Source organism: Corylus avellana, chromosome ca3 (assembly GCF_901000735.1).
Source record: "Corylus avellana chromosome ca3, CavTom2PMs-1.0".
NCBI classification, from domain to species: Eukaryota; Viridiplantae; Streptophyta; class Magnoliopsida; order Fagales; family Betulaceae; genus Corylus; species Corylus avellana.
This window is the reverse complement of record NC_081543.1, coordinates 30,351,456-30,363,195: the sequence shown is the minus strand read 5'-3', so window position 1 is coordinate 30,363,195 and position 11,740 is coordinate 30,351,456. Positions and strand designations below refer to the sequence as shown.

At 37.4% G+C, this 11,740-nt stretch overlaps 4 protein-coding genes across 5 annotated transcripts; 2 read left to right on the top strand and 2 right to left on the bottom strand.

The window, feature by feature from the left end:
- The first annotated feature begins 216 nt into the window (after positions 1 to 216).
- LOC132175069 (uncharacterized) lies at positions 217 to 1,924 on the top strand. Its single transcript, XM_059586883.1, has one exon. It carries the CDS (start codon positions 434 to 436, stop codon positions 1,580 to 1,582), a length of 1,149 nt encoding a protein of 382 aa, XP_059442866.1. The 5' UTR covers positions 217 to 433; the 3' UTR covers positions 1,583 to 1,924.
- A 2,243-nt stretch (positions 1,925 to 4,167) lies between these two features.
- On the top strand, positions 4,168 to 5,568 carry LOC132174402 (probable protein phosphatase 2C 55). The gene is made up of 3 exons (XM_059586064.1): positions 4,168 to 4,527; positions 4,751 to 4,891; positions 5,281 to 5,568. Exons 1-3 carry the CDS (start codon positions 4,168 to 4,170, stop codon positions 5,566 to 5,568), a joined length of 789 nt encoding a protein of 262 aa, XP_059442047.1.
- LOC132175577 (RNA polymerase II transcriptional coactivator KELP-like) lies at positions 4,777 to 7,602 on the bottom strand. Of its 2 annotated transcripts, XR_009439445.1 has the most exons (4): positions 7,176 to 7,602; positions 6,883 to 6,988; positions 5,853 to 6,107; positions 4,777 to 4,930 (listed from the first exon to the last, which is right to left on the bottom strand). XR_009439445.1 is itself a non-coding variant. In XM_059587555.1 (3 exons), exons 1-3 carry the CDS (start codon positions 7,464 to 7,466, stop codon positions 6,013 to 6,015), a joined length of 492 nt encoding a protein of 163 aa, XP_059443538.1. In that variant the 5' UTR covers positions 7,467 to 7,602; the 3' UTR covers positions 5,808 to 6,012. The 2 variants fall into 2 exon arrangements, 1 of the variants encoding a protein (XP_059443538.1); XM_059587555.1 differs by lacking the exon at positions 4,777 to 4,930 and having other exon boundaries at positions 5,808 to 6,107.
- Positions 7,603 to 8,188: 586 nt separating this feature from the next.
- On the bottom strand, positions 8,189 to 11,415 carry LOC132176088 (uncharacterized). Its single transcript, XM_059588211.1, has 3 exons — positions 11,088 to 11,415; positions 9,645 to 9,842; positions 8,189 to 8,560 (listed from the first exon to the last, which is right to left on the bottom strand). The coding sequence occupies exons 1-3, from the start codon at positions 11,345 to 11,347 to the stop codon at positions 8,530 to 8,532; spliced, it is 489 nt and encodes a 162-aa protein (XP_059444194.1). The 5' UTR covers positions 11,348 to 11,415; the 3' UTR covers positions 8,189 to 8,529.
- Between the last annotated feature and the right edge of the window lie 325 nt (positions 11,416 to 11,740).

Genomic DNA, 11,740 nt, shown 5'->3' with positions numbered 1-11,740 from the left:
TAATTAAAAATACAATTAAACTTTGCATGAATTATTATTAAATTTTGGATTCAATTATAATTTTTTAGTGTGACGTCACATAATATGAACTTGAAAGTGTCACCTCAAAAAAAAAAAAAAAAAACAAAAACCTTTGAAGTGTGAGATTGAAGTTAAAGTGTGCGTGGCACTTCTTCTTCCCATATTCATCCAAAATCTAACTTGTGACACGTGGCAACTATTTAGAGGTCCATATTAGGTGTTTCACACACCACACATCATCCTTTGGCTCACAACAAACCCCAAAAATTCTATCCATGTCATCAAAACCACACAAATTTCCCTCCAACATCACACTTCACACCCCTCACACCACCCCGCCTCCGTGTCTTTTAAACAAGTCTATCTACTATCCACCACCCCAAACCCAACAACACCAATCCAACGGCCGAGAATGGGGTGCGCCTCCTCAACACGAGTCAAGGCGACCGTCGATCTCGCGTACCGCCCAGCCCCCGCGAGCTTCGCGGTCTTCGACATCAACGCCATCGAGGAGCCGTGGCTGGTGGTGAACCATGCGCCGCTGGAGCACCAGGAGAAGCCCTCGCACGTGCCGGCCCCGATTCTCGAGAAGCTCAGCACGTTCGAGGCCGACGCCCCCCACACGTGGGACGAAGTCAGCAAAGCCCTCCAGTTAGACGACCTCAAGAAGCCCAAATCCCTCGTTACCTCAGTTAAACCCGAAACTGAACCACTGCGCACCCCGGCGCACGATAGCACACCCCCCGCCAAAAACGCACCACGTAAGAGCGCCTCCTTCCACACCCTCGACGAGCTCGACGCCAAGCTTTCCTCCAAGAAGGCCACGGTTATCGCCACGTCGGCAAAATCCGAAACGAAACCACTCAGCTCAAATCCGGTGAACAACGCGCCGCGTAAGAGCCTCTCGTTCCAAGCGCCCGAGTTGAACAGGACCGAGTCGAATCGGACCGTGTCGGAGGATTTTAAGCCGAAGCCCCTGAGAGAGAACATATTTATCGTTAAGGACAGGATGGAGAGGCAAAAGGGAGAGCCAAAGAAGGACCCGCTGAGCGAGTTTCCGGCGAGGTGCCCGCCGGACGGAGGCGCCGACGCGGTGGTTCTCTACACGACGTCGTTGCGGGGGGTGCGGCGCACGCACGAGGACTGCACCCGCGCGCGGGCAGTGATGGAGTTGCAGGGCGTGGTTTTCGAGGAGCGCGACGTGTCGTTGCACGGGAAGTATCTAAGCGAGCTGAGAAAGTTGCTAAACGACGAGTCGTTGAGCCTGCCGAGGGTGTTCGTGAAGGGGAGGTACATAGGGGGAGTGGAGGAGTTACTGGATCTGAACGAGTCGGGCCGTCTGGGTCGGATCCTGGGCCTCGCACGTGTGGAGAGAGGAGTGATGATGCAAGAGTGCGAGGGGTGTGGGGGAAAGAGGTTTGTGCCGTGTTTGGAGTGTGGTGGTAGTTGTAAGCTCGTGAAGAGTGGGTTGGATAAGGAAAGGTGTGGGCAGTGCAATGAGAATGGGTTGGTGCACTGCCCGGCGTGTAAAGGTTTTTCCCGAGGAAATTCTATTAACTGACATATGTCGGTCGTTAAAACATGTACTAATCCTATGTTCTTAGGACGTATGTGAGTTAATAGAATGGATCGAAAGGTTTTTATTATATCAATTTGAAAGAAAAATTTGTCTATAAACAAATGATATAAGGAGTTTTTTTTTTGAGATTTTGGGAGTTTAGTGGGTAGTGATGGATTGATAATAATGTTTGTATATTTTTGGAGTGGGGGGTGTGTTTGTTTAGATTGATATAGTTTTGGTTAATGGAAAATATCAAAATTAGTTCACCTAGTTTTTCTCTTTACCAAAGAGTTTATATATTTTCAATTTCATCATATGAATTTACTCTACATTTTCTGTCAATTTTTGTGATAGAATGTTTGTGAAATGCTAATTATACATGATTGTTGGGGTATAATTTGTATTTTATAAGTACTTTGTTAAAAACTTGATAAAATATGGGTGCGCAGAACCATCCGTGTAATAATTTGTTCACCTACAAGGATATTTTTTCTTTGGTTAAAATAATTAAAAATTGAGTGCAATGAATTGTCCGTATATAAGAGAAAAAGTACTACACCTCTACTTGTTTGAACACGGTTTCAAACTGTCCAAATACATGTACAAGCATATGGAGGCCATTTATCGTATAACTTCTTTGCAACCAATCCAAATCCCGGGAAAAAAAAAATAGGAATTGAGAGTGACAAATCCAAAAGGAATGGCTGAGGCCAAAGCTGAAAACATGCTTATCATAATTCCTTGGACAGAATTGCGTAGAGACCATATATGCAGTCAACCGCTTCACAACAATTGGATGTTGTTTGATCTCTCATATATCGTACGTGTTGGAATTTGACAAACAATATGAAAGGTATAAGGATAAAATGTATTTCATGGGCATAATAGGCCTTGCTTAGGGGAAAGAAAATAAAATTATAATTATTATTAGACTATAAAATATATAAATTCCACGATAATAACATATTATTATTATTTTTAAAATAATAATAATTCATTACTCTTGAGAAAGATATTGAAATTAAAGACATGCCGTGGTGGCCAAAGCATTAATTTATCATAGTTGCGTGGTTGCATGCTACTGAAGTTGTTCTTTTTCATAATTCAGATAGGCTTTGGTTTCTACTTCAATTAGACTTCTAAATAATTGCTGTAATTTAAGTTATTCTCATGAATTTAGTTACTCTTAAATTATATAAACGTTGTTCTTTCTAAAACATCTTTAATTTTAAAACCTCGTACTTAATTGTTTTTCTTTGGGGGGAGAGAGAGCTTTTGGCGCCTAATTATTTCTCAACAATGGCTTCCATGGAGACTTCAACAGAAACTGTCGTCCCTGATAAGTATGTTTCTCAATCTTCTTCTTCTTCTTCTTCTTGCTATTTTGTATATTCTTGTGCATATGTATGTGTATTCATACGAAAAGTTTGTTGTTTAAGGTTTGTATATAATATATATCCTACGTGAAAGGCATGCACAAGTATTTTTCTTGGTTGTTTTTGTTGTTAATATTAATGATTTCACAGCAACCATGCATGTCTATGTGATTATGTTAAGAAATAAATATGGTAAATTAGCCAATATTTATATCAATTAATGAAAGAGTCCAATGCAAAAAATAAAAAGAAAAAAAAAATTGTATGAGTTTTCTCTAAATTAATCAAAGGTAGCTATAAATTACCATCTGAGTTTTCTCTAAATTGTTATGAATATGAGAATTTTGGGATAAACTTTTGGGAGTCTCGTAGTATTAATATATTATATACTCTTGTAGTCTTGTTGTTTCTAAGGGAAAATTCACTTTACCCCCTGAAGTGTCAGGAGTTTTTCAATTCGAACCCCAATGTTTAAAAATTGGCAATGTACTCCCTAATGTTTCAAAAATTTCAATTCAAACCCTCCGTTAGTAATTTCCATCTAATTGGACGGAAATCATCCCAGTATCTCATATGGGATTTTGATGCCCTCTATTCTAATTTTGCACTCATTAAAGCCTATGAAATTACATAATTACCCTCATTAAAACCTATAAAATTACGTAATTACCCTCAATTTCATAGGTTTTAATGAGGGTAAAAGTGGAATAGAGTGCATCAAACCAATTAGACGAAAATTAGTAACGGAGAGTCTGAATTGAAAATTTTTAAAATATTAGGGGGTATATTGTCAATTTTTAAACATTGGGGTTCGAATTGAAAAACTCCTGAAACTTTAGGGAGGTAAAGTGAATTTAGGGAGGTAAAGTGAATTTAACCCTTATTTCTACTTGATATTGAGTCCTATAATACATGAAACTCCAATACATATTTATTTAGGACTAGGAAATTGTTTGACCAAAAATGATTTTATAAAAATTTTGGTGTTCAAAACAGTAAAGAATAGAATTATTTCCGGCTGATACAAATTTATATCATTGTCACATACTCTAGCTAGTCAAATGGTAAACTACGAAGGATTTTGATCGAGATCGGGTGCAATTAGCTGTTTGTATTGTATAACTCATGTGAGAGGACACTTAAGCCCCACTTGATTGGGTAGGTATTCGGGAGGCCCGAGCACCAACCCGTATGTTATTTTATTCGTAAATGATCTTGCTTCCTACCACATTCTTGTTTAGGGATGGATCAGAAGAAAAAAGGTTGAAAATGGTTGCCGGAGCGTACTACATACCAAAGGGAACAAGTTGTTTTAGAGGTATAGGCGATGATGCTCACTTCATATGTGAAGAGAGACAAACAATTGGTGTGGCAGATGGCGTGGGTGGGTGGGGCATCATGGGTATCGACCCGGGAGAATATGCCCGACAACTCATGGCTAACTCTTTGGAGGCAATATTAATGGAACCAGATGGGAAGGTTGATCTTGGAAGAGTTCTGAATCAAGCTTACTCAAACACCAAGGTTAAAGGAGCATCAACAGCTTGCATATTAACATTGATAGACAATGTATGTCTCTCTTTCTTCTTAATACACTGCAATATTTCAATCCAATCTATTAAATTGACATCTGTCTTTAGAACATACACGTGATTTTTAAAGAATCTAACTCAATTTGGAGAAAGTTTGTTCGTGTTACATACTTTTCAGCTTATTTAGTGTTTCTTTTATTCCTTTTTCTTTTGTAAATTAACTTTCTAGAGATTATGTTGTGTCTCGTTTTATTTTGCAGTGCTTGCATGTTGCTAACTTGGGAGATAGTGGATTTCTGCTGATTAGAAAAGATGAAATATACAAATCCGAAATTCAAGAACATTATTTTAATTGTCCATTCCAGCTGGGACAAGAAGCAGACACCCCCGATTTGGCAGAGGTACAGATTAGCTAGAGGCTAGCTAAAATTCATTTGGTGCTGCAGTCAATAGCAAAAGATTGTTATTAATTGTACACTAAATCATTTCTTTAATAATTTCTCTCTCCCTTCTCTCTTCTCTCTCCCTCTCCAAGTGGTCAAATTGGCAAGAATATAATAATAAAAAAAAAAAGCAGAGAAGAGGTTGGAATTTGTATTGAAAGAGTAGGTAAAATAGAGAAGATTGCTTTTTGATTAGGTATTTTACATCAGTAAACATGAAGAAGCATCAGAAATTTCATATCTTTACCATCAAGGACAAGGAGAATAATAGATGAGTTTATTATGATGGCATCAGCATGCTAAATCTTTGATTTTTCATTGATGGGTTAAAGTTTTTACACATGCAGATATTTCCAGTTGATGTAAAATCAGGAGACATGCTTATAGTCGGCACAGACGGGCTGTTTGATAACATGTTTGAGAGGCAGATTAGAGACACTGCAAGATTGGGGGCAGAGGTTGGTTTAAATCCAGAGCAGGTGGCTTGGGCAGTAGCAGAGCATGCTTATCACAAATCAATGAAGAAGAAAGTTTATACACCATTTATGAAAGCTGCTAAGAATTCTGGGAGAGTGTTTTCTGGTGGCAAACCTGATGATATAACTGTCATGGTTGCTTACATTGTTGATGCTTAGGTCTTGCATACACAATATTTATTCATAAAAGCATTGACAGTCTTGTACTTATTGCAGATTTTAAAATGTATATATGCTAATTATCTCTAACACTGCCTGCCAATGAGTAAGAGTTTCACTATTTCACACCAAGGATTCTTGCCATACAGATTGAAATTACTCTGCTAACATCAACAATGCATAAGTTTCAATCTTTGAACCCAGCAAACAAAATAAAGGGTAACAGATAAGGAGCAAGAGAAGCCAACAAAGATTGTCATTTCATTTAGTGCTTTAATACATACCATGTAATTCAGCTGGTCCACACTGGCCATAAAAGAGTTGAGGCACTCTGGCACCAATTTGAAACAGCAGTTAAAGCTCTAAACAAAATGATCTGCCATCAGGAAACCGATAAGTCAAATCATTTTTATTACAACCACTAAGGAAACTAGGTTCAAATTATCACATAAGCCGTGATTCCATCTTTGTAATGGCTTTCTCTATAGCAGGCATGTTCTTCTTGAAGGTTGACCATTGCTCCTCGGTCATGCTTATACCTGAGTACAAGAGAAGTAGAGATTTTGTACAACCTTAAACTATCAAAAACTTGAAATTTTAAAGATAAAAGGAAAAGCACAGGCAATGCTTGATTTCTAATTGACGTACTGCATCACTACAGGGAAACCATCAAAGATGATAGGGAAAAACACACAAAAACAACATCGTATTTTGTTTTTTCAATTTTTTTCAAGGTATAACAATTAGACAACAGAGAACAGTTACCATTTGGACAACTTTTATTATTTCTACCTTCATAATCACGGCCACTAAAATTGCTACACGCATAGACAACAAAAGTCCTAACTTTTCTAAATCAAGGCAGCAAGCATAAGCACTGGCACCGTCTGTAAGGAAATGAAAACATCAACTGCAATAACTCATATAATTATAAGCAAGTTCAAAACCCTAATTGTCCCGACACCCCCATTGTCCACCACAATCACCTAATTCTTCTCCACTGATTCAACAAACTGCAATTCTTAGTATCGAAGAACAACCCCACATTTCTCTTATATTAAACTACTTGTTTTGCATATAAGGGATCAAAAACACCTGCATTATGAAAGTACAAGAAAAGCTCATATATTTACACCACAACCACCTCATTCTTCTTCAATGACTCAACGACCCATAATTCTAAAGTGGGCTGGCGTAAAACCCAGATAAAAATACATATAAGAGGCTCAAGAAAATACATAGAAAGCAGTATAAACTTGAAAAAAGAAAAACGAGCAACAAAAATACCAAGCCTATATAAAGTAAAATAACTACCTTTAGAAGTAGGAAGATCTTTCCCATCTTTCTTATAGTACTCCCTTATCGACACCAGAGTCTTCCCCCTGAATTCTTGAATTGTCACCTTTCTCTTGTCTGACAGCTGAATCAAAACCCAAAAAATAATTAACAAAAAAAATAAAATTTTCTCAAATCTCTCACTCTACTTGCAGTTGCAGATTAAATAACACAATCAAAAAACGTAACCCTCTTCACTTCGCGTGAGTTCAAATGTAATTCAATCAAAAAAAAAAAAAAAACACAAAACACAAAACTTTTCAAAATCTCACTCTGCAAATGATGAGGTCGCCATCATCATCGTACTCCTTACGAGGGTCTCCTCGTTCTTCCTCTTCTTCTGCTTGCTCTTCTTCCTCTTGTTGTTGTTGTTGTTGTTGTTGTTCGAGGAAGGACTGTACGACCTGCTTGACGAAGGCCTTGTAAGGCGGGTCGGAGAGGTCGAGTTGGAGCTCCGCGGCGGCCTGCTTCCGGATCTTGTGCTCCGTGGTCTCCTCCATGTCAGACTCCTGTAGAATCCTCACCACTGTCTTTTCGATTCTCTCTTGGATTTCCGGTTCCATGTTGTTTGAGGTTTTTCTGACAGCGTACGAATTTGGCGGAGAAAGAAGCTTTTTGATCAATTTGGGAAATTCTGGAGGGGGAATCGAATCTGGATTTGAGTCTCACGTATGTATCTTTCACGGTAATGAAAAGACTGTCGGGACTAAAGTTGTCCTTTTATCTCTCTCTTTTTTTTCTTTTTCTTTTTTACCAAAAGAAGAAATATTTTGATGCGAATATAAAGATATTTTGAAAAATTACATTTTACTCTCATAAAGTATTCACTCATTGTTCTTTTTACATTCAATATTTAAAAAGTAACACTTGACCCCTCCACAAAGTTTCAGACGCTAACAAAAAAGTTCATCAATTTATTTACTTTACTTTTTTTTTTTTTTTTTACTTACTTTTACCATATTCTTAGCAATTATGCCAAATACAAGATGATAACTTGAACTGTTAAAAATTCATTCGGATAAAACTGAGCAAGCCAAATTAATTTATCCTTGTTTAAAGCATCAAATGAGTCATTTGGACTCAAACAAGTAATAGAAAGTAACAATTCAAAATTCGCAATTCGCCACACCTCATCAAATCAATTGTTTCTGGAGTTGCAAACCTATAGCAGTATAACTCTTCGCAGTAATGATGTGAATTTTTCATGGTTCAGGTTTTTCCTCGGTTGATATAGTTCATCCATATTGAAAACAAGAATATTGTTTTGATGAAATGGGTGTGAGAATCTCGAATCTGATTCTTGCCATTATGCTTATTTATACTGAACTGATTTGCTTGGAATGAAATGTCCACGTTTCACAAAAATCATTACAGAATATTAGTTGAATTGTAGGCTTTGTAGCACAGATCCGACCCACCAAATCTCATTCAAATACTAGATATGTTGGGATGTAATAACAATTAAAAAGAAAAAAAAAAAAGAAAAAAAAGAGATTTAAGAATTTATCTTCTCATTCTTCCTTTACCCCTCCAATGGCAATAAGCACAGATGAAGACCATGACCTCCTCCCACATGTCAAGTGGCTTGCCTTGTCTTAATCATTCTTTGTCATACAATGCTACCTCTTAAATTTCCTTGGACCTTTGCCTAGTGTTGCTGCAAGAGTTAATCAGTTGTTAATACCTTAAAAGGCCAAAACAACGGTGAAAAATGCTGGCAATTGACTGGAAATGAACAGCACAAATAAGAATTGAGTAAATGCTATTCTTTACACCTATACCACGTCAGCTGATATGGTGTGTTTTAAGTGGCTTTTTTCATGTTAGTCACTTAAAATGTGCAACGTCAGCTAGTGTAATATGAGTGTAATAAATGAGTGTGAAGAATAGTATTGCTCATAAGAATTGGCAAAAGAATGTCTATTACATGTGTTCATCCTTTAAAGATTCATTTTACAAGCTAGGAATACTCAATTCATGTGACAAAGACAAACAGATACTTCCTAAATTCACTAAAGCATGGCTTTTTGACAGGATACATGTGAATGACAGAGAAGTGCGCAAAAACAGAAACAAGACCTAAGAACAATTTGGTTGATAGGATTGATAATGACTATGATCAGTGGATCCACCCATTAAAGATCTACAATTACCTCTACAGTCTCAACCAACCAAAACGGATCAAAAATGTCTAGGATGAGAGCCAAGAAGCATGGCTGAGACTGGGGTACATGTAGAAAATCACATTGTCATCTTTCTTATTACTAATTTGAAATGTATTGAGCAGTCAGCTCAAGATCAAAATACATAGTGTTTATAACAAATGCCTGCCATAAGCTGTGAAGGAATACATGCATAGATTCTTTCTTTAGGTATGATATTATGCATGAATCTTATCTGTTTGTGTGGACTGAGCGAAAAATATTGTTAAGAATGACAAACCATTAGGATTGGCAATGCAAGTGAATTGGTTTTGATCTGAAGTTTTTATATGATAGATTCATTCCTTGTGGTTGGTATTCTGTTTTAAGGGGAAGAAAGCAGAATAGAAACCAGAAAGGTCATCTGAAAACGAAAACCAACTTTCTATTCTAGCACATTCAAATAATTGTCATGAATTTATATTTACTCAAGTAATTCCTAATGCAATATGGCAGGCATGCACAATTACCTGAGTGAAAGTAGGAAACTGATTCATGCAAGAGTTGGAACCAGAATAAAACAAAGAGAGAGAGGCACACCTGCCACCAGAGGCAACCTCATCCATGCTTTGCCCTCGTCGCCTATACCTACCACCAGATGATAGAAATGCAGGGCAAGGCCTGTAAGCCTTTATTGGCCACCAGCCAAAGCCTGGAACTGTTGCAATCCCACCTTGAATCCTACCTTCACCATTGCATCCCTTCTCCATTTCCTCTCTCCCACAGGCTTGACAACCCCTGTAAGAATTGAATATTGTTTTCATTTGTATCACCAACCATCAAACATGAAGGTAAGGGAGTTAAAAGAAATTGCACAAGTACCCTTACGATCTCGCTCTAAAGAAACCTCATTAGCCTCGCAAAGGTCAAGTCAAAAGGTTTTCTTCTGGCTATCAAAATTTAATGTTTACAAATACACATTGTGGCTAGCATAAGAAACGAATTATGTTACCCAAAGTACTCTGCAAAAACATGTATAACAGAACAAAAATCAGACCAGTTTCTGATATGAAGACTAAGTGACCACTTATAAGGTCTTTTATGCCAGAGACAAACTCTACAGACTCAATGGAGTTTACTATGTGTGGATTACTTTCTAGATCATCATTAGTAACCTGAAAATAGAGTTCTTCCGTTCATACTCAAAAAACTTAAACCGATAGGAAATAATAAATTTAATTATCTAATTAATATTCTACACTGCCCCTCATGTGTGGGTGTGTGGGCTAAAACTCTCGCTCAATAACTGAGGCCCAACATGTAGACCATTCAATTGAAATGAAAGGTGAGTTACATAGACATCAGACAAGGTTTGAATTCACGATTTTTGTTCTGATACACTATTAAATCACCACTAATCTCAAAAAATTAAGCTAACACGAAATTGTGAATTTATTATTTAATCAATACTCTTACAATTCGACCATTAAGATAAAAACTTAATTAAGCAAGCTTTTAGTCAAGTAAGAGACTCTAATTCATTGGTCACCTGTCCTCTTTAGCCCCTGAACTCAAATCACTCCCTAAATATTCCCAGTACAACTGGCTCATCTATATTTAATTGATTCCCCTTTCAATTAAACCACCAAATGAGCAAATCGTCCTATGAAAACTGAATTGCCAAAATGCATTTGATAAGAATGAAGCTGTTAGAAGAGGATAATTCAACTGAACATATGAGCATAACTTCTGGTCAAAGTTCGTAACTTTTCTAATCATATGTACGAATAGTCATTGTTGTTAAGCAATACTTGGCTTAGATACAATGAGCAATCCATTGTTAAGTAAACACTTTCAACACAAAACGAAAAAACCCTCTTCTTTTCCCCACTCTGTCTCGATTTTCATGGCATCCAAGCAGAGGGCAACGGAAGAAAAAACGAAATAATCTCTAGAACATAATTGGCAATAATTCCTAGTTCATAAATTGATCAATATTTTAATCTGGGTAGGCTGGAAATGAAGTAAAGAAAAGGGTGGTACCTCGGAGGGAGCTTGCCAGTGTCATCAGTGGCAGCTTCTGACTGGACAGGAAGTGCATCAGGCGTAGGAGGAGGGCTTTCTTCTACAACAGAAGTTGAAGAAGAAGAAGAAGAAGAAGAACAATGAGGGATGATGGTGAGTTTAGATGGGTATCTAATGGGAGTTGTTGAGCCATGTAACCATGTACTGCTGCCAATGCAAGGACGCTGGCAGAGTAAGCTCTGATGAAGTGCTGGAACTGAGACAACGGAAACTCCCATTCTCTCTCTCTCTCACACTCTCACGGACACACACGCAATGAACATTTGGATAACAGTACGTCACTATTACCAACCTTTTTCTGTTCTCTTTCAAACGTAAGGCTCTGGTTGTTTGAGCTTCATATATTTGCCACTGTATTTTACTGATATGCCCTCATATCAGTAGGGCAATATTTTATACCAACAGTAAACCTAACATGAATTCAATATCAAATTAATAAGATTATGATTGAATTGTTTATATAGTTTTATGCTCAAATTTTAATACAACTCAAACTTAACACTCGATATTTAGAATTAGTAATTTTGACACAACCCACGAACCTAATATAAAATTAGCGGGTTAGAATTTAACCTACTAATTAAATTGTATACTTATGTCTTGTTACAACC

Excerpts from the sequence above, each read along its gene's own strand:
- LOC132176088 (XM_059588211.1), bottom strand. The coding sequence starts at position 11,347 with ATGGGAGTTTCCGTTGTCTCAGTTCCAGCACTTCATCAGAGCTTACTC. Across the intron at positions 9,843-11,087 it reads ACTGGCAAGCTCCCTCCGAG|GGGTTGTCAAGCCTGTGGGA; the intron begins GTACCACCCTTT and ends CAATTCTTACAG. Across the intron at positions 8,561-9,644 it reads GAGGTTGCCTCTGGTGGCAG|CAACACTAGGCAAAGGTCCA; the intron begins GTGTGCCTCTCT and ends TAACTCTTGCAG.
- LOC132175069 (XM_059586883.1), top strand. The coding sequence starts at position 434 with ATGGGGTGCGCCTCCTCAACACGAGTCAAGGCGACCGTCGATCTCGCG.
- LOC132175577 (XM_059587555.1), bottom strand. The coding sequence starts at position 7,466 with ATGGAACCGGAAATCCAAGAGAGAATCGAAAAGACAGTGGTGAGGATT. Across the intron at positions 6,989-7,175 it reads GCGACCTCATCATTTGCAGA|CTGTCAGACAAGAGAAAGGT; the intron begins GTGAGATTTTGA and ends GTTTTGATTCAG. Across the intron at positions 6,108-6,882 it reads AGATCTTCCTACTTCTAAAG|GTATAAGCATGACCGAGGAG; the intron begins GTAGTTATTTTA and ends TCTTGTACTCAG.
- LOC132174402 (XM_059586064.1), top strand. The coding sequence starts at position 4,168 with ATGATCTTGCTTCCTACCACATTCTTGTTTAGGGATGGATCAGAAGAA. Across the intron at positions 4,528-4,750 it reads TATTAACATTGATAGACAAT|TGCTTGCATGTTGCTAACTT; the intron begins GTATGTCTCTCT and ends TTTATTTTGCAG. Across the intron at positions 4,892-5,280 it reads ACACCCCCGATTTGGCAGAG|ATATTTCCAGTTGATGTAAA; the intron begins GTACAGATTAGC and ends TTACACATGCAG.